We start from the raw sequence: 26,727 nt of genomic DNA, 5'->3' as shown, positions 1-26,727 counted from the left end.
CTGTTTCCATGCTGTACATCTCTATGACTCTATGCCAGTGCTATGCTCTATGCTTGTGGAAGGTCAAGTTGTGGGCCTGGCTTGGAGGAGTTGATGGGGGAGGGTAAGCGGGCAGATATTATTGGGGGGATGTGAAGAAATGGTTCTTGGTCTGGGGAAGCATAAAGGGCTCCTGGGAGCAACTGGATTGTGGTTACTGAGTAATAGATTGGGCTTGTAGAAAGTACGCCCACTCCTCTTGGACCACAAGCTGTGCTGTAAAGGCCCTGCCCTTATTCAACCCGACCAAAACACTGTTAACTTGCCAGTGTTTACAGCACTGAATCAGGCCATTTGGTCCATAAATTCATGCTGGTGTTTATGCTTCACATGACACTTCTTATGTTCTTTTTCATTTAGCCCCATTTTTTTCATCTAACCGCATCCTTCTTTTCATTTCACTGTCATGTTTTTCCTTCCTCTGCTGTTCACCTTAACCACTTCCTGTCATCGTGAGTTCCACATTCTAAGTGTTGCAGAGTTTAGGCATTTTTCCACTGATTACCTTACATTTGAGGCCCCTGGCTCTGATGTTATACACGTGGGTGGAAGTATCTTTTCTCTGACTACCTTACCAAATTTTTTTTTATAATCAGTCACCCTTCAGTCTTCTGTATCTAGAGAAAAGAGCCCCAGTCCGTTCACTCTTTGTTAATAGATATAGCATCTCAATTCTGATATCATTCTAATAATTCTTAGGTACTTTTAGATCCATTTCTATAATATAGAGATCAGAATGCTTCCCTGGGCTCCAGTTGTAGTCCAACCAAAGTTCTGTACAGTTCTAATGTAACCTTTATTACTTTTCAATTTATCCTTATGTAAATGAACCCCAGTGGATTTTCAAGCTTATTTCATATATTTATTAACCTGCACAGCTACTTCTTTTGATCACTGTAAATGTATTCCAGATCTCTCTGTTCCAACATCCCAGTTATGCAATTAATTTCCAGGGAATATGTGGTCTCCTTATTACGTTTTCGCTATTGCCATTCATTTAGCAATTATACATCTGTTCTGTGTATTTATTACTTCAGAGTCTATGATTTATATCAATAGTACAAGAAAGTAAAGGCGCAGAAAAAAATTCAATTAATATAAGTAAACTGTCAGGAATGATTACAAGAATGAAAGCCCATTAATGCTGCTTCAGAAGTAACTTCAAATCTTTTGGTGTGAGCATGGATAAGTGTCTCAGTAGTGCAAAAATCTTAATTTAGGAAACAGGTTACTTTGTCTAATTAGTGTTCTAGTACATTTTTAATGATAGTTTTCTTTCATTTATGATGTCTTTTTATTTCAGCTTCATTGAAGATACTCATCCAGCCTGTTTCCCAGGCTGTACTGGCTGGCCAGGCAGTGAGACTCTTTTGCCAAGCTGCAGGGCATCCGAATGTTGAATATCAGTGGTTTCGAAAGGATGTAGAGGTAATGGACAGAATAGTCTTCCCAGTAGTTGCATCATTCAATTTAATTCAACTTCATTTTTTTTTCAAAACAGCTGAATGCAAGAGGAGGATATAACAATGACTAAAAGTGACATCATGACATTTGACCAAGTGTTGCATTGGTATAGCTGTGGTGAAATTGTAGTCAATGGGAATCAGAGGAAAACTGGTTAGAACCATCCTAGCATACCTGGTTGTTAGTTGCAAATCATCTCAGTCCTTGGCCATCTATGTAGGAGTTCCCCAGGATATTAGTCATAGCCCAACCATCTTCAGTCCTTCATCAATGATCCTCGCTCCATCAAAAGGTCAGAAGTAGGGGATAATGTTTGCTGAAGATTGAATACCATTTGCAACTTTTCAGATATTGATGAGGTCCCTGTCCATACGCAGCAAGACCTGGACAACATTCAGGCTTGGATTGATAAGTGGCAAATAACAATGGTGCTAAACAAGTGCCAGGTAACAATATCTGTAACTTGAGGGAATCTAACCATCTTCCCTTAACATCTAATGGCTTTACCATCACTGAATGCCCCACAACCAATATCCTAGAAGTTACCATTGACCAGGAATTGAAGTAGACTAGCCGTATAAATTGATGGTTACAAAGCAAGTCAGAGGTTGAGAATTCCGAGGCAAGTAAGCCTGAGTCCCAAAGTCTGTCCTCCATTATCTACTAGGCACAAGTCAAAGTGTGATAGGATCTTCTGCACTTGCCTGGATAACGGCAGCTATCACAAAACTCTAAGCTTGACCCCATACATTTCAAAGTTTTTACTTGACTGTCTTGCCATCCGTCAATTGTAAACATTCATTCTCTACTTCACAAAGGTACAGTAGCCAAGCCACCTACACCAGCCTGCCTTGAAACTATATTGCTGTTCTTTTACTGTTGCTGCATCCAAATCCTGGAATTGCCTTCCTATTCGCACTGTCTAACAGTCTGCACTGGATGAATTGCAATGGTTCGTGATGGCTGCTCACACCACCTTCTCATAGGCAATTAGAGATAGGAAGTATTTTCAGGGTGGCAAACAGCAACTAGTGGTGTGCCACAGGAATCAGTACTCAATTATTTACAATATATATTCATAACTTGGATGGCCGAAGTATCACCGAGTTTGCAGGTGACAGGAAATAGAGATGGGAAGACAAGTGGTAAGGATGATACAAAGAGTATACTGAGGGATAAAGACCAGTTAACTGTGTAGATGGAATATAATGTGGGAAAATAGGAGGTCATGCACTTTGCTAGGAAGAATTGAAGAACTGAATATTATTTAACTGGTGAATAAATGTAGAAAGCTGCTGTACAGAGGAACTTTGGAGGCCTCTTGTTTGAATCATTAAAAGCTAGTATCCAAGTTCAAGGGCTAATAGGGAAGGCAAATGGCCTTTAGTTCAAAGGGAATGGAAAATAAAAATCAGAAGAACTTGCTAAAATTGTATAAGGCCTGGTCAGAACACAGCTGGACAACTGTGAAGAGTTTTGGTCCTTTTATCTAAGGGAAAAGAAAATACTGGCTTTGGTGGCAATCCAGAGAAAGTTGACTAGGTTTATCCCAGCTTTGAAGGCATTTTCCTTTGAGAAAAGACTGAGTGGGTTAAGTCTGTACTCACTGGGTTCTGGGAGAATGGGAGGTGATCTAATTGAAATATGTTAGATTCTTAAGGGACACAATAGCATTAATGTGGACAGTTTGTTTCCCCTTGTGGGAGAATCTAGGACAAGAAGGAGTAATCTCAGAGAAAGGAGTCACCCATTTAAGACCGAGATAAGGTGGAATTTCTCATGAGTGTTGTGAATCTGTGGAATACTTTACCACAGAGATATGTAGAGGCTGGGTCATTAAGTATATTCATATCTGAGATAGAATTAGAAATCTGTCTAACGGAGTTGAGTGTTATGGGAAAATGGCCCGAAAGTGGATTTTTTAATTCTTAGTTCAGTCATGATTTCATTGAATGGACACAATCGGCCAGTTCTGCTCCACTGTCTATGGTTTTATGGTCTTCAGACCCTTCTTTGCACTGCCTCCATGACTCATTGCAATGTAAAGAAACCTCAATACGCACATGACATGCTATATTCTCATCTATCCCACTGTTTAGCAAGAAGAATATGTAACACTAAATAAAATCCAAAACATGCAAACATCTTAACTATCATATAATGAGAAGTGAGTGAATGGATGGTGATGGACGTGATGCAATCAATTGAATATCTGTAAAAGTTGATAGATATTTTTGGAATTGGATGAATTTCTTTCTGTTCTTTGACACAGATTCCAAATGGCAATACCCCAGAGCTTGTGATTAATCCAGTTTCTGTAAATGATACCGGGTGGTACATCTGCAGAGTGAACAGTGGCTGCTTTTTTGAATTTAGTCTCTGGGTGCAACTTGAAGTTTATAATTTCAGTGCTGTCTGTGGTAAGTTATAATGTCTGTTGTAAATATATTCTGTAACATGATCATCAGTCTTTGTTCTATGCTCCAAATATGATAATTGACAGGATTGAAAGTTTCCCTGCTGACTCAAATTAAGTGCAGTGGCAGTGTAGAAACAAGACATACTGGACAGGAAAGCCTCAGCTTTGTAAGATTACCTAAGCTAGGGCAACAACTTGCTGTGAGATGGGGAAAAAACAATCAAAACAGGTTTTCGGTCTTCATTGTGATCTCTTCCTTTAATATGTCAGAATCACAGAATGCCTACAGAGTGGAACCAGGCCATTTGGCCCAACAAGTCCACACCAACTCTCCAAAGAGTACCCCACCCAGACCCATTCCCCTACCCCATTACTTTATATTCCTCCGGCTAATGCACTTAACCTACACATCCCTGAATACTATGGGCAATTTTTTTAGCATGGCCAATTCACCTAACCTACACATTTTTGGACTGTAGGAAGAAACCAGAGCACCTGGAGGAAACCCATACATTTGTTCATATATTATGACAGAGATGGAAGAAGTCTGTCATTTCAGAGAAAAATGAGGTCTACCATTTCTTGAGATCAGAGTCAAGAGTGTGGTGCTGAGAAGGCACAGTAGCTCAGCATGATTACCTATGAAGGGCTCATGCCCGAAACATTGATGCTCCTGCTCCTCAGATGCTGCCTGGCTGCTGTGCTTTTCCAGCACCACACTCTCAACAATTATTACTCCATAGGGTCAGAATTAAAATAAAAATATTTTTGTACAGATTCCAGCATTGTCTACTTGCTCTGTAGTAGACTTAGGTTGAAAAGATCCATCACTGGATTATTATTGATTTATTACAAAACAAAACTCATTCAATTAAGATGCAAAATTCGTTAACACACAGCTTGTATATGAATATATAAATGTTTACCCCTCTATATAATACAAAACATGTAACTATATATACACAAACAACCCTTAAATGAAAGGAAAGTCAAACAGATTTCTCTGTCCAAACATTCACTTCCAAAACATTCTAACTAATAGTGGTTACTTTTGAAGGCCAAAAGAATAGAATAGATAAAGATAAGGTTGCAAATTCTGTTGATCTGATGATATTGCTTGTGTGGTCAAGTCACAAATCACACACAGTTGCCTGTGGAATCTTGGCAAACTCAGCTTGCACAGAGTCAAATAATGAGAAGTTCCTTCAATCACTCTTAGAGAAGAACGATCATGTTTCACCCTGATCTCACAGCCAAAGGTATTTCAGAAAAGGAGAGCTGATCCGGGAAGTTGCTTATTCTTTAGTTGACTTCTGTCCAAAAAGTTCTGAATCCAAATATTCTCCAAGCCCAAAGCACTGTTCAAATGCCCCTAGCAAGGGTCACCAGCAATTATCACAAGTTGCTTGATATCCAAGAAGACTTGCTTTATTCCTTTTATTGAAGGTTTTTACTGATTGAAGGCTTACCAACGACTTATTTTGAAGCTATCCAGATCTGCATGGAATTTTGAAATAGATTTCATTTTCCATAATCCTTTCAAACTCAAAAAGGTATTAAAAAGAATCAACTTCACAACACATGGGATGTGAGTGTATTTGGAAAATGCAGTATTTGTTGCCTGTCCTTAATTACACTTGAAAGCAGTTAAAAGTCAAATGGATTATTGTGGACTTGTAGGCCACACCAGACAAAGATTGTAAATTTCTTTTCCTAAAGAACAGTCATGAACCAATGAATGTTTTACCCCAATCTTTGATTGTTTAATGATCACCATTACTGTGACTTCTTTTATATTCCAGATTTTAATGAATTCATTATTTGAACCCAGAAGATTAAGCTGGGAATGTGGATTACTAGCTTAGTGATGTAACTGCAATTCCAATTCTCTCTTGCTTTAATGTCCTTGCTGAAAACTGCAAGTTCATGACCATTGAATAAATAACAGACCAGATTTGGCTGTGCTGTGCCGTGCCAGAGAGATGTACCATGATGACAAATGCAGAATGACCACAATGCTGAGGCTTATGTAATAGGGTTTGTGCTGCATCACTGATTTCACAACCGGCAGCTTTTATAGAACTTGGCCACACTTGGGATATTGTGTACAGTTCTGTTAACCACACTATCAGGAGGAGGTGGATGCTTTGGAGATGGTACAGAAAAGGTTTTCCAGAATATTGTCTGCTGTGGGTGTGGGGGTGGGGGGGGGGTGGGTGTTTAGCTATGAAGAAAGGTTGGACAGACTGGGTTTGTTTTTGCTGGAATTCAGGAGGTTGAGGGGCAACCTGGTAGAAGTTTATAAGATTGTGAATGGCATGGGTAGGCTGGAAAGTATGTGACTTTTTCCAGGGTGGAGGGATCAGTTACGAGGGGACACAGGTTCAAAGTGTGAGAGGGGAAGTTTAAAAGAGATATGCAAAGGATGGTAAGTACCTGGAATGCACTGCTGGAGGTGGTGGTGGAAGACACAATAACAGCAATCGTCAAAAAATGTGGTGCAGGAAAAGCGCAACAGGTCAGGCAGCATCCCAGGAATTGGAGAGTCAACATTTCGGGCATAAGCCCTTCATCAGGAAGGTGGACGTGGAGAAGGGAACTGAGAGATAAATGGGAGGGTGGTGGAGGGAAGGTAGCTGGAAAAATGAAAGGTCTTGTGGAGGGAGGAGGAGAACGTCCTCAAGGTGGGCATCCTTGGAAGAGGCTTCACAGTAAGGTTATAGCGACTGAGAGAAAGTGAGGACTGCAGATGCTGGAGATAACAATCGAAAATTGTGGTGCTGGAAAAGCCTCCTCCACCTTCTCCCTCCATAAGGCTTATCGTCTTCCCGGTTACCTTCCCCAACCCCACCCCCACCCCCATCCCCACCCTCCTATTTATCTCTCAGCCCAGTTTCCCATCTTCCCACATTCCTGAAGTGCTTATGCCTGAAACTTCGACTCTCCTGCTCCTCAGATGCTGCCTGATCTGCTGTGCTTTTCCAGTGCAAAACCTTTCGACACTGATCTCCAGCATCTGCAATCCTCACTTTCTCACATCAACAGCATTTAAGAAGCAACTGGACGAATGCATGAATAGGAAGGGAATAGAGGAATATGGATCCTGTAAGTGAAGAGTTTTAATATGGAAGGACAAAATGAGTCAGTGCAGGCCTTGAAAGGCCGACGGGCCTGTTCCTGTGCTGCATTGTTCTTTGTTTATTATCCTTTGCACATCTCTTTTAAACGTCCCCTCTTGTACCTTGAACCTGTGTCCCTGAGTAATTCATCCCTCCACTCTGGGGAAGAAAACCTCATACTTTCCACTCTATCCATGCCATTCACAATCTTATAAACTTCTATAGGGTTGCCCCTCAACCTCCAGCATTCCAGTGTAATTACCATAATGAGGTGCCTGTCAATTCTGTTTGGTTGTCTGCATTAAGTGCTTATTGAAGTCTATGAAGTGGGAGTTTAAATGCATATAGCTGTTTTCTTAAGAAATTACATAATTAAAGGAAGTTAAATGTGATGTATTTGTCAAAAGGCAGTCAAGAACTCTGTTCAGATCTTCTTTAATACTCACAACTTCCCTTACTTTTGGTGTATTGGTACCTGTTTAGTGGTCAGAAAATGGTGGCTGTGTGGGCAGATTTCTAGGCTTCAGTGTCTAGGCTCACATAGAAAATGATGTCATTTAGGCTAAATAACAAGCGATTGTTAATATGAAGCCCGTCCTGACAAGTGCCAAAGTTTACAGGAGAAGAAAAGAGAATGGAGGATGCAAAAAGAACTGACTGCAGGAAACATTTATTGAAGCAATAAATATTCAGAACTGTCCACTCCATTCCAAAGTAATTCCATTGAAATACAGTGAGACAGGTCTGATAAAATATGAACAGCTTACAGCTTACTCCTGTACAATGGGTTTCAAGATGCCTTCAACATAGCCGGAGAGATTCTCACAGGGTCCCATTGCCTGATACGATGGGACATCCTGGTGTGTTGGCTTTGTTTATCTTTGGAAGGCAGTAGAAGTTGCCCACGCGAGAAGTACGTGGGATGAGGGCGCGTCGGGAACTCTGAAAGACTGGATCCAAAGTCCTGATCAATGTGTTTAGTTCACGGGTGTGCTGTTTGGTTGGATCGGCCGGAGGTTGCCTGTAGAGTTCCTGGTTGTTCAGTTGTCCTGATGAAGGGCTTTTGCCTGAAATGTTGATTTTCCTGCACCTTGGATGCTGCCTGACCTGCTACAATTTTCCATCGCCACTCTAATCTCCAGCATCTGCAGTACCCACTTCTGCCTAGTCAAAAAAATTGTACTGAACAAGAAAAAGAAAGGTATTTGGGAGTGGGCAGAAGTGCGGAATAATCAGATCTTATTGAATGGCAAATTAGGCTTAAGGAACGGGTTGGCCTTTCTCTGCTTGTAATTTATATGGAACTCCCTGACATCGACAAGCTTGCAATTCCAGCCAGGGTTGCTTCTCAACTAACCTAGAACTCTCACCCTCCAATTCCTGGAGCCCTATGACCATCCATCCAATGCTGTTGAGTTCCATTTAGTGAATCTAATGCATATCAGAGATTGAAATTTTATATCTCTTGATGGATGTGGTCCAGTACTACTACTCGCGATATATTCTACCAGAAGATCCAACATTTTAGTGACTTCATCAGCAAGATAGTCTCCTTTTGCCAAAAAATAGCTTTACATCTGAAACTACGTTTAAAAAGAATCTTTTTCTGCTCTCTAAACATCTCTAAGCTGGTTAACTTTATGCTTTTAATTTTTCACTCATAGGATAAGGACATTGCTGGTTGAGTCAGCATTTATTGACCATCCCTACTTGTCATAGAGTCATAGAGATGTATAGCACAGAAACAGACCCTTTGGTCGAACTCATCCATGCTGACCATATACCCGAGAAAAATCTAATCCATTTGCCAGTATTTGGCCCATATGCCTCTAAACCCTTGCTTTTTATATACCCATCCAGATACATTTTTAAATGTTGGAATTGTACCAGCCTCTACTACTTCCTTTGGCATTTCATTCTACACACTCACCGCCCTCTGCATGAAAAAGTTGCCTCTTAGGTCCCTTTTTAAATCTTTCCTCTTTCACCTTAAACCTATGCCCTCTAGTTTTTTGACCCTCCTACCCTGGGGAAATGGCTTTGACTGTTCACCCTATGTAAATGTAAGTAATCTAATCTATTCATGTCCCTCATGATTTTATAAACCTCGGTAAGGTCATCCCTTAGTCTCCAATGCTCCAGGAAAAATAGCCCCAGCCTATTCAACTCTCCCTATAGCTCGAACCCTCCAACTCTTGCAACATCTTTGTAAATCTTTTCTGAACCCGTTCATGTTTCACAGCATCCTTACTGTAACAGGGAGACCAGAATTCACGTAGTGTTCCGAAAGTGGCCTAACCAACGTCCTTCCTATACAGCTGCAGCATGACCTCCCAACTTCTTTACTCCATGCACTGACCAATAAAGGCAAGCATACTAAATGCCCTTGAGAAGGTGGTGATGTGCTGACATTTTGTATTACTGAAGGCCATTTCATGTAGATAAAACCATCGTACTTTTCGGGAGGGAGTTCCCAGATTTTGACCCAGTGCTACTGAAAGGATGGCAATATATTTCCAAGTCAAACTGGTGAGTGGCTTGGAGGAGAACTTGCAGGTGGTGGCATTCCCAAGTATCTGCTTCTATTGTCCTTCTAAATGATAGTGGTTGTTGGTTAACAAAGTGTCGTTTAAGGAGCCTTAGTTCTCACTGTCTAATTTCTTACATCAACAACAAGGTTTCTGTATTATGTGCGTCTATTTATAGAGCCAAAGATCCCATGTATTTTGTTAATTGCTTTACTGTTTTGACACATTCAAAGACATGAGTAGTGGGCCTTCTAGTTGAAGGTATCCAATTAGGAACCCACCACCAGAATTGCTGTCCAATTAGGGATGGCAGGCAAGTTGATGAGTCAGGATTTTAAGTCAGCTCTGTGGTTTTAAAGGGCTGTCTTACAATGGCTGCACAGAGATTAGATCATCACACTTAGAGGAGCTACTTCTGAGGAAACCGAAAGAAGATGCAAAGTTGACAGAAGTCTCCTCCAAGAGCTGCTTGAGGTATTGTGGTTACCGTTATTAATATCACCCTCCGTTAAATGCTGCTATCATCACAAACTCTGACAAAAGGATGCCACATACCCCCCCCCCATACCCACCACCAAGACCTGCAAGTCTTGTTGACTAGTGGCAAATAACTTGCCTTCTCTAAGCTGCTGTGTTCCAGACAAGTGATCTGTCCACTTTTGCCAAGTAGCTACCATTGCCTTTCCACCAGTGCCTTGCAGAATGCTTTGGGGAAGGTGGAAGAAAGCAGGAAGGTGTTGGAATATGTTTTGTATGATTCGAAAGAAAATCTTTCCACTGTGCACTATCCTGACCAGGGAAAGTTCTTCCCAGAAATTCTGGCTGGAGTCAAAATAGTTGGTTTCATTGTGATTATAAGCCTAACTGTTTTGTGTGCTCTGTGCCTCAATTTATAAAGCCTACAATCCCACAATAATTGTTTTCCTAACCTGTCTTGTCACATTTCAAAGAATTGGGCATAAACACTCCAGCCCTCACTCTCCATGCTGAAAACAATAAATGCACGCATTGTAAATTTGGACCATTTGTGTGTATTATCTCTGTTTAGCCTTTGTACCACACTATGTCACCTCACACTTTTCTATGTTACTGTTATGTGTCACCCATTCGTTACCTTGTTTATATCCTCTTGAAGAAATTTTCTATCTTCCTCACTGTTTACTCCACTTCCAAATTTCATGTCCCCTGCAAATTTCAAAATTGTACCCTATACACACTGGTCTAAGCATGTTTGTGGACATTGACAACATATACACATCTTGTTAATCACAACTTCACAATTTTAGGTAGATTTTCTAAAACAAACTTTTAATGTTCTCTACGAGGGCGCAAAGCTTCAACTAGTTGACCACAAAGGGAATCACAAATAGAAGCTTCAATATCTCTCGAAGTATTAATTGCTGGTTATTTTATATTATACTAATGTGCATACATTAATTATGCAGATTATTAGGGTGGATTTTAAGGTCATGCCATTTTCTAAAGTCACAAAATGCATTTTACACTTAGCAGAAAGGAAAGGTTCTGTGCTTCTTATGGTAAAAAGCTACAGAAAAGTTGTTGAAAAGTAGTAGTAATTCAAATTATACTTCCTCTTTTCTATTAGATGCAGAAAATGGTATTATGGCTATGACTAATACAGTTATGCAAAGGAGAAATTGTTGTTTAAATGCGAGCTATGTCAGGTGACGGAAACTAAGATGAAGATTTTTGGGAACATTGCCAGCTGCGTATACTTTCCTGTAAAATACGTCTTGATTAGGAAGCTTCTCCACTGTGATAATGGATAAATTCTTTAAATTTTTACCATTAGAATCAAATACTTTGAATCTATAGCAATAACAAGAAGTGCTGTTTCTTCTGGTGGCATTCAGGTACCAAAGGAAGTGAAGTTAAAAATTAGGATGTTAGAAGGAGCAGTTTGAGGGGCCATGTGGCCTACTGCTGTGTGCTTTTTTAATGTGTTCTTAAAGGAAGCAGAGGAAAAATGAACATCTTTATTCTGTCGTGGGTTGTGGGGGACGTGGAGTGGGGGGGAGAGATGCTGCTGCCAAGGGCAACACTTATTGCCCATCCCTAACATTTGCCCTTGAACAAAGTGGCTTTCAGGACCATTCCAGAAGACCGTTAAGAATCAGTCACAGTGATGATCTAAAGAGGAGCAAGAACAGCAAGGTGAGAAGAAACCATAAAATGCAGGGACAGACATATATTGTGTTAATCATTTTGTTATTCATTCATGGGATATGGCCATCACTGGCTAGGCCAGCACTTATTTCCCACCCCTAATTGTCCAAAGGGAAGTTAACATTGTGGGTCTGAGGTCAGATTTAGACCAGAACAGATAAAATCCTTCCCTAAAGACATCAGTAGATTTTTCCTAACAATTGTTTCATGGTTCACAATTCTAGATTTTTTTGTTGAACTCAAATTTCAGCATTTACCATGGTGAGATTTGAACTTGAGTTCTGAGAACTGGGAATTTCTGGGTGTTTGGATGAATAGTAAAACAATAATGCCACTAAGCTGTTGCCTCCCTTATGAATTGATTGAAGTTATTACATGTGTGCCGAGGCACAGTGAAAGCTTTGTCTTGTGAACAATATAGCAGATGGGAGGCTGGCCTTTGTGATTGTCTGGGCTAAGTTCACCACTCTCTATAACCGTCTCCAATCTTGAATGGTACAGTTGCCATATCAGGTAGTGATACATCCTGACAGAATGCTCTCGATGGCTCACCTATGAATGTTGTCAAGGGTATTTGCCGTCATGCCAAATTTCCTCAGCTGCCTGAGGAAGAAGAGGCATTGTTGGATCTTTGCAACCAGTGCATCCACATGAAGAGTCCAAGAAAACTTGTTGTGGATGACCACTCCCAAGAGCTTGATACTCTCACTCATTCCACCTCTGTGCTGTTAATGTGTGGGGGAGCATGAGTAACATCCTGCCAAAAGTCAATAATGAGTTCCTTGGTTTTACTGGCATTGAGAGCTAGATTGTTCTCAGTGCACCATTTTTCCAGGTCTTCCACCTCCCATCTGTAGTCTGTTTTGTCGCCATCTGAGATTTGACTGATCATGTTGGTGTTTTGTAAATGGCATTAGTCTGGTATTTGGCGATGCAGCCATGGGTATACAGTGAGTAATGGGCGCTGAGTATGCACCCCTGGGGGGGCTTCAGTGTTGAGTGTTAGTGAGGATAAAATATTGTCCCCAATCTTTACTGATTGTGGCCTGTGGGTCAGGAAACTGAGGATCCAGTTGCAGAGAGTGGGGCTTAGTCTGAGATCAGTAAGTTTAGTAATCAGTCTCGAGGGGATAATAGTGTTGAAGGCTGAACTGTAGGCAATGAGTTTCAGCCCAAGGAGTCTGCTTCACCATTCAACATGATTACGGCTGATAATTCTCATCTGCTTTCCTACCTTTTCCCCATGCCCTTAATTCCCTTACTGATTAAAACTCAATTTATCTTAGCCTTGAATATAATTACTGACCCTGCCTTGACAGCCCCCTATGGTAAAGAATTCCATGGATTCACTAGCCTCTGATGGAAGCAATTCCTCCTCATCTCTGTCTTAAATGGACGATCCCTTACACTGGCATGATGCTCTCTGATCCTCGCAGCATCTACTCTGCCAAGTCCCCCCTAAGAATCTTTCAAGAAGGCAAGATAAAAATAAATCCTTCAATAAAGTTTCAATAAGTTCATCTTTCATTCTTCTAAACTCCAATGAGTACCGACCCAACCACTCAACCTGGTCTGATAAAATCTAACCATGCCCGGGAGTAATCTAGTGAAACTGCTTTGCACTGCCTCCGATACTAGTATTCTTTCCTGAGACAAAGGGACCAAAACTGTTCACCGTACTCCAGCTGTGACTTTACTGGTACATTGCATAGTTTTAGCAAGACCTTTGTAGTTTTATTCTCTATTCCCTTTAAAACAAAGGCCAAAATTCCATATCCTTTGGAATGGACCTGTTGAATTTATATGCAAGAGTTTTAGATCCCCAGATCCTTCTGTTGCATGTTGCTGCAGTCTTTCACTATTTAAATAATAATCAGCTCTTCCATACTTTTTGCCAAAGATTTTCTTTTCCTTTTATTTTCCTATAAAGGGGACTGGGAAAGAAGGGAACAAATCAGTAGGGTGACCATTCAGCAAGGGAAAGTGAGGACTGCAGATGCTGGAGATCAGAGTCAAAGGTGTAGAGCTAAGAAAGCACAGCAGGGCAGGCAGCATCTAAGGAGCAGGACAATCAACGTTTCAGGCAACAACCCTTCATCTAGAAGGGCTGATGAAGAGCTCTTGCCCAAAACTTCAATTCACCTGGTCTTCGGATGCTGCCTGACCTGCTGACCAATCAGGAAGATGAGTTTATAAAAATTAAACAAAAATTGCTGGAAATCTTCAGGATTAGGAAGTATTTGTGGAGTTGCATTTCACCTGCTCATGGAGAGACTCCCCACAACCTGCTACCTCTGTATTAACTCTCTTACAAAAGCTTCCTCACAACCTACAACTTTTCCCATATGTTTTGCCAGCTACCTAGTTCCTTTCACTGCTGCTTAGAGATTAGTTTGTTGTATTTGATCATAGATTGTGGGTGTGATAACCCCCGCAAGGTCCATGGGGAAATCACTTGTAGAGTTTGTTGGGTATGAGTTCCCTGGGTAACCAGCCTACCCAGCTGGAACTCATTACCTAAGCCCTTAATAAAGCAGACACCTCTGTGGTTATGTTCGTGCCTGGGTGTCATTGGTGAAGGAATGTGTGGTATCATCAATGCTCTCGATGCCTTTAGAAGAAGGTGGGCACCATAGGGGATACAGTGCTTTATTTCCTTTTCTGAGTCCATTTTTATTTAGCCCCTTCCCTTGTGCCCTACCCACTCTTACCTTTGATGGTTTGCATTGCCCTTAATGTGCTTTTGTGTGTAAATATTGAATTGGCTACTCAGGTGATTACTGTTCGTAGTTAAAAGGAAAAAAATACAAAAGACAAGACACGGTGATTTTGGTGGTGGGAAGGTCACTCAGTTCTGCGTTATAGCACTTCAAATTATAGGAATGGACACAAAAGAAAAGCAGAGTTCGTCCATGGTTGTGTTCATGCCCAGATGTCATTGGAGGAGTATGCGTGTCTATTAATGCTCTCAATGCTTTTACGGAGAGGTGGGCACCATGGAGGATACAGTGCTTTATTTCCCCCACTCCATTTTTATATAGCCCCTTCCTGCCGTCCTTACCCGTACCTCACCTTAATGGTTTGCATTGCCCTTCATGGGCTTTGCATGTGAATTTCTAATTGACTGCATGGATGATTTGCTGGTGATGGTTAATAGTTTGAAACAAAAAAAAACACAATGACTTGGAGGTGGAAAAGCTGTTCGGTTGTGTGTAAGAGCACTTCCGGACATGAGAAAAAAAACTAGCGGAGTCATGATTAATTAGCTCAGATGATTAGAGCATGGTGCTTATAATGCCATGGTCATGGGTCTGGTCCTCATACTGGCTAATGTTGCTGGCCTCCAGCTGAGACTTTGATTCTTAGGGCTCCTGTAGTGCAGTAGTAGTGTTCCTATCTCTGAGCCAGGAGGCCTGGGTCCAAGTCCTGCATTCTCCGGAGGTGTGTGAGAACATCTCTGAGCAGGTTGATTTAATTTTTAAAAGACAGAGCCAGGGAGCTACAGGACCTGGAGTACTTTATTTCCCCCCTTCAATTCCATTTTGATTTAGCCCCTTTCTGCTCTCCCTACCTCCTATCATCTTTTAGTGGTTTGCTTTACCCTTACTGGGCATTATGTATACATATCCAGGGGGATTTACTGCCAGCCATTAATAATAAAAAAAATGTCATAGTGATTTGGTGTTAGGAAGAACCATTCAGCTGTGTGCAAGAGTACTTCTGGAAATAGGAAGAAGAAATGGGAAGCAGAGCCAAGAGTGGGTCTGCAGAAGTGTAGGGACACCCACAAAGGGGTTAGGGAGGGAGTTCCAGAATTTTGTCCCAGTGACTGTGAAAGAATGGTGATATATTTCCAAGTGAATGGTACTAGAACTGCATTCATCAAGGCAAGTGGGAGTATTCTGTCACACTCCTATCTTGACTTGTAAATAAGTGATAGGCAATGGGAAAACAGGAAACAAGTCACTCCCCAAAGCACTCCCAATCTCTGACCTGCTCTTGTTGCTACAGTTCAGTTTCTGGTCAATGGTAACCCCCAGGGTGTGATAATGGGGACTCAATAATAATTATGCCATGGAGAATCAAGAAGTGACAGCTAGATTCACGCTTGTTGAAGATGGTCATCAGTTGGTTACTGTGGCACCATTTATCAGCTCAAACTGGATATTGTCCAGGTCCTGCTGCATCTTCACTTCTGTCAATTGCTCTGGCACATTTAAGGATACTAAAAACACTGTAAATTTGAAGTACATGAATTTCAACTTGGACAAAGTATTCCAAGCGAACATATCCTGACAATTGATATAAAAAACATTCCAAACAGAGATAGTTAGGTCGTCTTGCCTTGTTTTTGCTTATTTGTAAAGAATGAAGAACATGAGCAAAAGAAATATATCTGACGAGCATGGAATGGACTGTGTATATCTAGCAATAAAAAATGTGGGCTTTAGTTCAACGATGTTCTGTTTCTATTGATGAATGAACATTATACAACACAGTGCAATATTCATTTTCTCTACATTCTTAAAATTCCAAATAATTCAAGTTGCTTTTTTTCTTAACACAAACCCAAACTAAAGGTCACTTACTGTAAACTGTATAGTACTAAATCTGCCCCAATACCCACAGCTAGGTGGCACTGACTTCAGAATGATTAGTTCAACAGGGGGTTGTTTTTGAGACTGAAGTTTTTTTACCTATGACTAACTGTGGACTGTTTTGTTTTAAGCCAAAGTCTTCAACTTTCAAATTGACCATCTCAGTCCACTTCCCTGCTATCGATAAAAGTCATTATCCCAGACCACAGCCTATTCTTTTGATCTTTTGATGGTTTGTGACCATTTTCTCAGCCACCCTGAAGCAAACTCAAAACATAAATTACTGAAAATCATTTCAGACATGTTATTGCATTTACCTGTAAAGTCACCATAATCTTACCAAACCATAGGACAGCTCTCTCGTTAAAGAGAGATGCCTGGTTTTGTTTTGATTTGATTTATTTCTGTAACATAAACTGAGAAATAGTGAAAAGTATGGTTTTACATGCTATCCAGACAAATCGTACCTTACATAATTACACCAGGGTATTAGAACAGAATAGAGGTAAAAACAATGACTGTAGATGCTGGAAAGCAGATTCTGGATCAGTGGTGCTGGAAGAGCACAGCAGTTCAGGCAGCATCCAAGGAGCTTCGAAATCGACGTTTCGGGCAAAAGCCCTTCATCAGGAATAAAGGCAGTGAGCCTGAAGCGTGAAGAGATAAGCTAGAGGAGGGTGGGGGTGGGGAGAAAGTAGCATAGAGTACAATGGGTGAGTGGGGGTTGAAGGTGATAGGTCAGGGAGGAGAGGGTGGAGTGGATAGGTGGAAAAGGAGATAGGCAGGTAGGACAAGTCATGAAGACAGTGCTGAGCTGGAAGTTTAGAACTAGGATGAGGTAGGGGAAGGGGAAATGAGGAAACTGTTGATGCCCTGAGGTTGAAGTGTTCCGAGGAAGAAGATGAGGCATTCTTCCTCCAGGCGTCTGGTGGTGAGGGAGTGGCGGTGAAGGAGGCCCAGGACCTCCATGTCCTCGGCAGAGTGGGAGGGGGAGTTGAAATGTTGGGCCACGGGGTGGTGTGGTTGATTGGTGCGGGTGTCCCGGAGATGTTCCCTAAAGTGCTTTGCTAGGAAGCGCCCAGTCTCCCCATTGTAGAGGAGACCGCATCGGGAGCAACGGATACAATAAATGATATTAGTGGATGTGCAAATAAAACTTTGGATGTGGAAGGCTCCTTTAGGGGCTTGGATAGAGGTGAGGGAGGAGGTGTGGGTGCAGGTTTTACAGTTCCTGTGGTGGCAGAGGAAAGTACCAGGATGGGAGGGTGGGTTGTAGGGGCGCATGGACCTGACCAGGTAGTCACGGAGGGAACGGTCTTTGCGGAAGGCGGAAAGGGGTGGGGAGGGAAATATATCCCTGATGGTGGGGTCTGTTTGGAGGTGACGGAAATGTCGGCGGATGATTTGGTTTATGCGAAGGTTGGTAGGGTGGAAGGTGAGCACCAGGGGCATTCTGTCCTTGTTACGGTTGGAGGGGTGGGGTCTGAGGGCGGAGGTGCGAGACGTAGACGAGATGCATTGGAGGGCATCTTTAACCACGTGGGAAGGGAAATTGCGGTCTCTAAAGAAGGAGGTCATCTGGTGTGTTCTGTGGTGGAACTGGTCCTCCTGGGAGCAGATCCGGCGGAGATGGAGGAATTGGGAATATGGGATGGCATTTTTGCAAGAGATAGGGTGGGAAGAGATGTAATCCAGGTAGCTGTGGGAGTCGGTGGGTTTGTAAAAAATGTTAGTGTCAAGTCGGTCATCATTAATGGAGATGGAGAGGTCCAGGAAGGGGAGGGAGGTGTCAGAGATGGTCCAGGTAAATTTAAGGTCAGGGTGGAATGTGTTGGTGAAGTTGATGAATTGCTCAACCTCCTCGCGGGAGCACGAGGTGGCGCCATTGCAGTCATCAATGTAGCGGAGGAAGACGTGGGGAGTGGTGCCGGTGTAATTACGGAAGATCAACACAGAATGCAGAATATAGTACAGCTACAGAGATGGAGCAGAGGAAGAGCAACTCCAATATATAAGAAAGGTCCATTCATAAGTCTGGTAACAGTGGGGAAGAAGTTGTTCTTGGCGGTTTGACCTGAGGATCACCACACCTCACACGAGGGGAGAGGTTGAGGAGGAGTGTCCTTTGTGGTAACCTCATGCAGTATGAGAAATTATTTGCATTTGCTTGTGATGGTTTGGTGAAGAAAATTTCTAGTAGCTTGACTGTGTACTGTAAATATCTAAAAAAAAAATGATGCAAAGAAAAATGTCAGTGTAGTTCTGAGGAAATATATATTAGGTTTTCAGTCAGTGAAGGTTTTGGGGTTTGTAGTGATGACCTCTGTGGCTTCATCTCATGATTCCTGGTCGAAAAGAGTTAACTGTTTTGTGCTTCATTTTGCAATGCAAACTAAACATTAAGCCAACAAACAAAGGGAACAAAGAATACATTTTTGGTCAAGTTTGGACATTATAATATAAATTATGAACCTCAATTCCATATTGGTAAGGACCTGCCAAAATGACTAAATTAATCCTGATGTCAGAAAAACAGTATATGGCTGGAGCCTTCATTTGACTGGAAATTTTCTCTTCTTGCAACCAAACAGCCTTCTTACTTTCTGATCATTGTGCCCCCACCCCACTAACCAGCCACTACTTTTTACCAGAACCAGGGTGCACCAAGCTGTGGCATCCAAATGATGCCCAATATTAAGATCTGCCAGTGGGATAACCACAAAGTTCTCTAACCTGAGAAGCTGGGTTTGTTCCCTCCAGAGCAAAAGAGATTGAGGGAAGATTTGATAGCGTGTAGAAGGTTCTAACTGGTTTAGAACAATAATGACAAGCTGTTTCAATTAGTGCATAATAAAAGGACTAGCGGATTCAGGTTTAAAGTAATGAGCAAAAGATGCAGAGTAGGTGTGAGGAAGAACTTTCTGTTTAGTAATGACCTGGAATTTGCTGCCCACAGGTTTCCTGAAGAAGGGCTTATGCCCGAAACGTCGATTCTCCTGTTCCTTGGATGCTGCCTGACCTGCTGCGCTTTTCCAGCAACGCATTTTCACCTCTGATCTCCAGCATTTGCAGCCCTCACTTTCTGCCCACAGGGATACTGAAATTAAAAATGATCAATAATTTCAAAAATAAATTGCATGTTTATTTGAGGAAAATCATCTTTTGGGGAGGGTTACAAGGATACAATGGGAAAATAGGCCTGATGGAATACCTCTGCAGAGTGCTACTATAGACTCAATGGGCCAATTGGCCTGCTTATGCACAGTCAAGAATCAATGACTTCTGATGAAGACTCCTGGTGGGAGTTGGTAACTCCAGCCACTGGTTTATCACTTTCTTAGACGTGCTTTTTTCTTTAAATTAAGTAATCAGGAGATGTAGACTTCTCTGGCTAGGCCAGCATTTATTGCTCATCTCTAATTACCCTGGAGAGGATAGTAATGAGGTGTCTTCTTGAACCACCAGAGTCCTTGGGATGTAGGGATTTACAGACATGACTCCAACCAGCAGAGTGTTCTCCCTAGATTCCCATTGACTACAGTTTTGTTAGAACTCCTTGATGCCAGACTCCTGACAAATGCACCCTTGATGTTACGGGCAGTCAAAGTTGTGATAATCCGAGTAGCTCTGGCAGAACATAAACTGAGTATCAGTGAGCAGCAATTTTCCCTGTCATGTTTCCCGTTGTGTATAGATTCTGAGGTCCACGCAAAAACAGCAATGCGTTGGTACACCAGTCTGGGTGTGCACAGCTTCCAAATGGCTGCACAGCCCTGCAGCTTAGAGTGAATGTTGCTGAGCAGCTTATTCCTTTGCAAGTGTTATCTGATGACACTATCAATGACCCTGTTGGCAGAACATCACCAGGAAACAACATTGTCGAGCAGATGCCAGTGTTGTAGCCATACTGAAATAGCTTGGTTAAGGGGTGCATCCCAACATGCAGTTCATTTGTCTTTCTGTGATGTATTATGTGGTGCATATTTAAATGAATGATACCTCAACATACTCATGTTCTTTTTCTGTAATATTTTTTATGTTCCATAGCCATTCAGTTTATATTTGCATTCTTAAATTTCCATTATTTTTCCTTGTTATCTTGGATTTGAGTTTCTGCTCAATGATAACCCCCGGGATGTTAATAGTGGGGGATTCACTGATGGTAACACCATTGAATATCATGGGGCAGTGATTAGATTGTCTCTTATAAGAGATGGTCATTGCTTGGCATTTGTGTGATGTGAAAGTTTCTTGCCACTTGTCAGCCCAAGCCTGGATATTGTCCAGATCTTGTTGCATTTGAAGATGAACTGCTTCAGTGAATTGCGAATGGTGCTGAATATTGTGCAATCGTCAGCAAACATCCCGCCTCTGACCATGTGATGGGCGAAGGTCGTTGAAGCAGTTGAAGCTTGTTGGGCCTAGGACACTACTCTGAGGACCTCCTGTAGCGATGTCCTGGAGCTGAAGTGACTGACCTCCAATAACCACAATCATTATCCTATGTGCCTGGTCCAACCTGCAGAGAGTTTGCCCCCGATACCCAGTTCTGCTTGGGCTCCTTGATGCCTCACTTGGTTGAATTCAGCCTTGATGTCAAGTCACTCTCTCACCTTGTGGAATTCAGCTGATGTGTCTCTGTCTGAAACAAGGCTGTAATGAGGTCAGGAGCTGAGTGGCCCTGGCGGAACCCAAATTAGACATCATTGAGCAGGTTATTGCTAAGCAGGTGCTGCTTGATAGCATTGTTGCTGACATCTCCATCACTTTACTGATGATTGAAAGTGGACTGATGGGGCGGTAATTGGCTGGTTGGATTTGTCCTGCTTTTTGCGTATAGGGCGTAACTGGGCAATTCTTCACATTATTGGGCAGATGCCACTGTTGTAGGTGTACTAGAAGAATTTGCCTCAGGGAGTAGAAAGTTCTGGAGCACACGTCTTCAATACGATTGCCAGATTGTTGTCAGGGCCCATGCCTATGCAGAATTTAAAATGCATGTTAAACATACCCAATGGTTTTTTTGGTGGGGGCATCCCATAGCCCTCTTAAAAAGCTGATGTTGTGTTAGCTGCTTTCTGAGTTTTAGGTGAAGCTCACATGTCTGTTAATTCACTAAAGATATAAGTAAAGCCTGTGAGTGATTTCACAATGCTCTTCTTTAAATATGAAATCCATCTGAGTGTGGTGACTTGTCTTCCTTTATTATCCTCATCTTACCAGTAGCAGTCTCATATAATTTTGATTTTATTTAATATTCCCTTCTCCATCTCCTTATGAAGTTGATCGTTTATGGCATTGACTTGTTTCAAAAACTGCCACTGGTGCTGATAATAAAGCAGACCAAGCTCACATTCAGGTCTTTAAAATTGAAAGTGCAAATATGTTTGGGGATCCAGCTGTTGAAATAGAATTATTTTCTTACTAGGAAGAAGATTCTATACCTCTGAGACCAGTCTTCAGATTATAAATCAGCCACAAACCCAGAAACTAAAGGTAGGAGATACACTTACATTGGAATGTACTGCAATTGGAATACCACTGCCACGTTATCAATGGATAAGAAATGGATTACCAGTCAGCAATGGTTGTGAAAGACACTACAAAGTAAGTTCCAGTGCATTATTGTTGTTTAACTGTACCCTGTGAAGAATATACCCGCTCTAAACTTACAACTTTCTTTCTCATGTCCCCTTTCGATTAGATTAGGTAGGCACAGATTAAGAAAGATGATGAAGAATGCAAGGACACGCAAACTCAGGGTGAATGAGGTTGATGAGCCACAAGTGCAAATAGCTGTGTGGGAATTTGGTGCTGTGGTAATAGCCGAAATATGGCTGATCAATGCTGAGGACTTAATACTTCATATACAAGGGCATAAGGTATTCAGAAAGGATAACAAAAAGATAAATTGTCGGTACTGATCAGGGAGAATGTTGTAGACAGACCAAAGAAGTGGCCTTAAGGGGGCAAGGACAGAATACATTTGGTTAGAGTTGAGAAATAACAAGAGGATCGTCATGCTGCTGGCATATTCTGAAGGCCTCTAATTAGTGAATAAAGGGTAAGGGAACATATCTGCAGTGGAATCACAGAACCGTGCAAATACTATATATCAGGAATTTGGTAGACTTTAATTACCCAAATATCAATTGGAATTATTGTTAAAATTCTGGAAGAATATTAAGAGTAAGGAGACAAAAGCAATCTCTGAAATGTGTGGAGAATTTCCTTGTCAGAGATTTTCTCAGTTCAGCTACACAAAAGTCATTGTTGGACCTGACGTTAGGAAAAGAGGAAGACCAAGTGGACCAAGTATCTCTGAGGGAACACTTGGTTAAGAGTGATCATTAGATTATGATGTTTAGATTGTGAATAGAGAAAATCAAGGAACAATCTAAAATAGAACTTCTAAGTTGGAAGTGGGCTAACTTCAATGGGATGAGATGGAAGTTAGCCAGGATAAAGTGGAACCAAAGACTAGCAGGAGTAATGCCGGCATAGCAATGTGTGATCTATAAGAGTAAGTTGTTTCAGGTACAGTCTAGGCACATTGCAAGAAAAGTGAAAAGAAAGGAAACTGAAGCTAAAGCTCCTTGGATGATGAGGGAGATAAAGAATAGAGCAAAGTATATAACACACGTCAGTATAATTCTTCAAGTGAGGGTGAGGTGAAATACACAGAATTGAGAGGGCAAGTGGAAAGAAAATAAGATGGCTCAGACAGAAGGGGAGAATAGAGGGAAAGTTAGCATTAAAGTGAACTCAAAAACTTCTATTGGCATGTAAATAGTAAGCAAGTATTAGTAGGTGGGGAAAGTACAATTAACTACAAAATGGCAGACATATTTTAAAAAGGTTCAGATAAAAAACAATTGGAATTTCTCAGTACCTTGCATTAGCATTGACTGGGGAGGGAGATGTTGATTAAATATTAGTGGATGCTGAGATAAGAGAGCTACTGGATGAGGTGAAAATATCAAGAAAATGAGTAAGAACATTCTTAGTAACTATAGCCTGATTAGTGTGGGTAAGATTTAGAATTAGTAATCACAGAAAATATGACAGAGACTTGGGGAGGTTTGAGTTAATTGAATGTCACTATGGTTTGTTTTTTAAGTGATTCATTTGATATGTGCTAGGCTATCATTTATTGCACATCCTTTATTGCTCTGAAGAAGTTATTGGTGACCTGACTTCTTGAATCATTGTAAATGTTAGTTTGTAAGCACACCCAAAATGCTTTAGCAATGGAATGTCAGGATTTTGACCCTGCACTTGTAAAAGAATGCTGATAGAGTTCCAAGTCAGGAAGCTGAGTGTCGTAAAGGAGAACTCACAGATGATAGTCTTCCCATACATCTGTTTCCCTGTCCTTCTCAATGGTAGAGGTCATAGGTTTGGAAGGTGCTTCTTAGTGAACATTGGTGAGTTACAGCAGTGTATCTTTTAAATGGGACACACTGCTACAACTGTGCATCAGTGATGAAGGGAATGAAAGTTGAAGGTGGTGAATGTGGTGCCAATCAAGTGGGCTGCTTTGTCATGTATAGTGTCAAGTTGATATTGTTGGAACTACACTCATCCAGTGTAGAGTATTCGATCACATTCCTGATCTGTGCCTTGCAGATGGTGGACAGGCTTTGGGAGATTAGAGGTGAGTTATTTGAGGCAGAATTCCTAGCCTCTGATTTGATCTTGTAGTCGCTAGCTGATCCTGTTTGGTTTATGGTCAGTTGTAACCCCCAAGATGGTGATATTTGGTAATTCAGTGATGACAATGCTGTTGAGCATCAACCTTGTTGAATATGGTAATTACCTGGTACTTGTGTGATGCAAATATTCCTTCCACTTATCAGCCTATATCTAGCTCTTGCCATATGTGAGCTTAGACTGTTTCACTAATTGAGGAACCATTGATGGTGCTGAGCCATTCATCAGCAAACATTACCATTTCTGACCTTATAATGAATCAATGAAGTTGTTTGGATGGATTTATGAAAGGCAGAATATGCTTAACTAGTCCAGTTGAATTTTTGATGATGGTTGACAATGGATTTTAAGTACCATAGAATGTCATAGAGATGTAGAGATGGAAACAGACCCTTCGGTCCAACTCGTCCATGCCGACCAGATATCACAACCCAATCTAGTCCCACCTGCCAGCACCCAGCCCATATCCCTCTAAACCCTTCCTACATATAAAGGATCCTTGCCAAAATTGAGATTTATAACCTAGAGGGTTGTACCCACCAGGAGACTAGAATACTGTGATTGTGAGGTCACTTCTTTGGTAACCAGTGTTCCACCAGTCTCCCAAAAGTTGAAACCCAGCCCCGTCATATTTTAAAAATAGTTTATCCATCATTGCTCACTGTGTAGCATTCATTCCTCCGACACAGGAGGCCATGGCTTCAAATTCTACTTCCTATTCAGTAAATACATAATTAAGATTGATATCACAAAGCAGTACAGAGAGATTCTGCCCAATTTTGAGGTTCTGTCAATTGCATCTGGCCTTCAACTGTGGCTCCATCTGCCTCTTGGGTACATGTGTCACTGTTAGACTGGCAAAGGTGTTCCTCAATGTTGTGTGGCCAGTATCCATCTCTCAATTAATTTTGCTAAAATAGATTATCTTTTCATTAATCTTATTTCTCTTAGTGGACTTATCTGTGTGCAAATTGTTAATAGTGACTTCACTTCTGTAGATATTGGCTGTCATTTTGGGTCATTCTGAGATTGTGAGAGACCTAAAACCTGAGACTACATACTGTTCTCTGAACTCATGATGTATTTTTCTGAGAATTGAATACTCTCAATTTTCTTTGCATGTTTAAAAAAATAATAGCATAAATTATCTGTATTCACACTGCTTGTGGGAGATTTGTATGATGGGAATGTATTTAGTTAATCATGGAGCAGTAGCTCTCAAAATAGGGCCTACTTGATCCAATAGGATGTGCAGAGAATTTTCAAAGGATCCATGACAGAAGATCTGCCTTCAAGTGGGCACCATAATAGTAAGCTGGCTGAATGCACACTCTGCTCCAGCAACATTACTCGTCTCTCCCTTTTCCTTCTCTCCCTCATTCCTTCCTTTTCCAAATTCCTGCTCCTCTGAGTTTCTGTACCCCTTGGGATTCTGCTTCCTTCAAACTCCTGATTCCTTCAGATTCTGGGCTGCTGTCATTGGTAGAGTGTTAATAAACACTTAATATGCAAAATATTCTTCTGGGGAATATTTTATATTCATATAATTTAGAGGAGGGCTCCTTGGCTACTAATCCGTTTCTAAAGGGGATCTTCAACGAAGATTGTTTGTTTGACAACTGTTGTAATAGACAATACTCATGTAATTTCCTGGTTGGTACATAGAGTCATAGAGATGTACAGCATGGAAACAGACCCTTCGGTCCAATTCGTCCATGCCGACCAGATATCCCAACCTAATCTAGTTCTGCTTGCCAGCACTTGGCCCATATCGCTCTAAAACCTTCCTATTCATATACCCATCCAGATGCCTTTTAAATGTTGCAATTGTACCAGCCTCCAATGCTGCATCTGGCAGCTCATTCCATACACACGCCACCCTCTGCATGAAAAAGTTGCCCCTTGGGTCCCTTTTATGTCTTTCTCCTCTAGTTCTGGACTCCTCCACGCCAGGGAAAAGACCTGGTCTATTTATCCTATCCATGTCCCTCATGATTTTATAAGCCTCTATGAGGTCACCCCTCAGCCTTCAACGCTCCATGGAAACAGCCCCAGCCTATTCAGAATCGCTCTATCACTCAAAACCTCCAACTCTGGCAACATCCTTGTATATCTTTTCTGAATCCTTTCAAGTTTCACAACATCCTTCTAATAAGAAGGAGACCAGAATTACATGGAATGTTCCAAAAGTGGCCTAAAAAACGTCCTGTACAGCCACAACATGACCTCCCAACTCCTGTACTCGATACTCTGACTAATATAGGAAAGCATACCAAACACCTTCACTAGATTAGAGTGGTGCCTGGAAAAGCACAGAAGGTCAAGCAGCATCCGAGGAGCAGGAAAATCAGCGTTACAGGCAAAAGCCCTTCATCATTCCTGATGAAGGGCTTTTGCCCGAAACATCTATTTCCTTGCTCCTCAGATGCTGCCTGACCTGCTGTGCTTTTCCAGCACCACTCTAATCTAGACTCTGATTTCCAGCATCTGCAGTCCTCACTTTTGCTTACCTTCTTCACTATCTACCTGTGACTCTACTTTCAAGGAGCTCTGAATCTGCACTCCAGGGTCTCTTTGTTCAGCAACACTTCCTAGGACATTATCATTAAGTGTATAAGTCCTGCTAAGATTTGCTTTCCCAAAATGCAGCACCTCGCATT

General features: G+C 41.5%; 1 protein-coding gene across 6 annotated transcripts in view; it reads left to right on the top strand.

The window, feature by feature from the left end:
* The window catches only part of malt1 (MALT paracaspase 1), a 140,062-nt gene that overhangs the window by 61,160 nt on the left and 52,175 nt on the right, over positions 1-26,727 (top strand). For 4 of the 6 annotated variants that reach the window (XM_043679132.2, XM_087990363.1, XM_087990355.1 and 1 more), the window contains 3 exons: positions 1,343-1,467; positions 3,776-3,923; positions 21,783-21,961. In XM_043679132.2, the coding sequence (XP_043535067.1) occupies positions 1,343-1,467; positions 3,776-3,923; positions 21,783-21,961 (452 nt within the window). The remainder of the gene's footprint in view (positions 1-1,342; positions 1,468-3,775; positions 3,924-21,782; positions 21,962-26,727) is intronic. The other 2 variants (XM_087990381.1, XM_043679045.2) reach the window with 1 other exon arrangement.

This window comes from Chiloscyllium plagiosum, unplaced genomic scaffold, assembly GCF_037043375.1.
Source record: "Chiloscyllium plagiosum isolate Xiang-an unplaced genomic scaffold, Cpla_swu_hap1 HiC_scaffold_1, whole genome shotgun sequence".
Taxonomy (NCBI): Eukaryota; Metazoa; Chordata; class Chondrichthyes; order Orectolobiformes; family Hemiscylliidae; genus Chiloscyllium; species Chiloscyllium plagiosum.
Note: the sequence above shows the minus strand (reverse complement) of the source record. Positions and strands in the feature narration are given on the sequence as shown.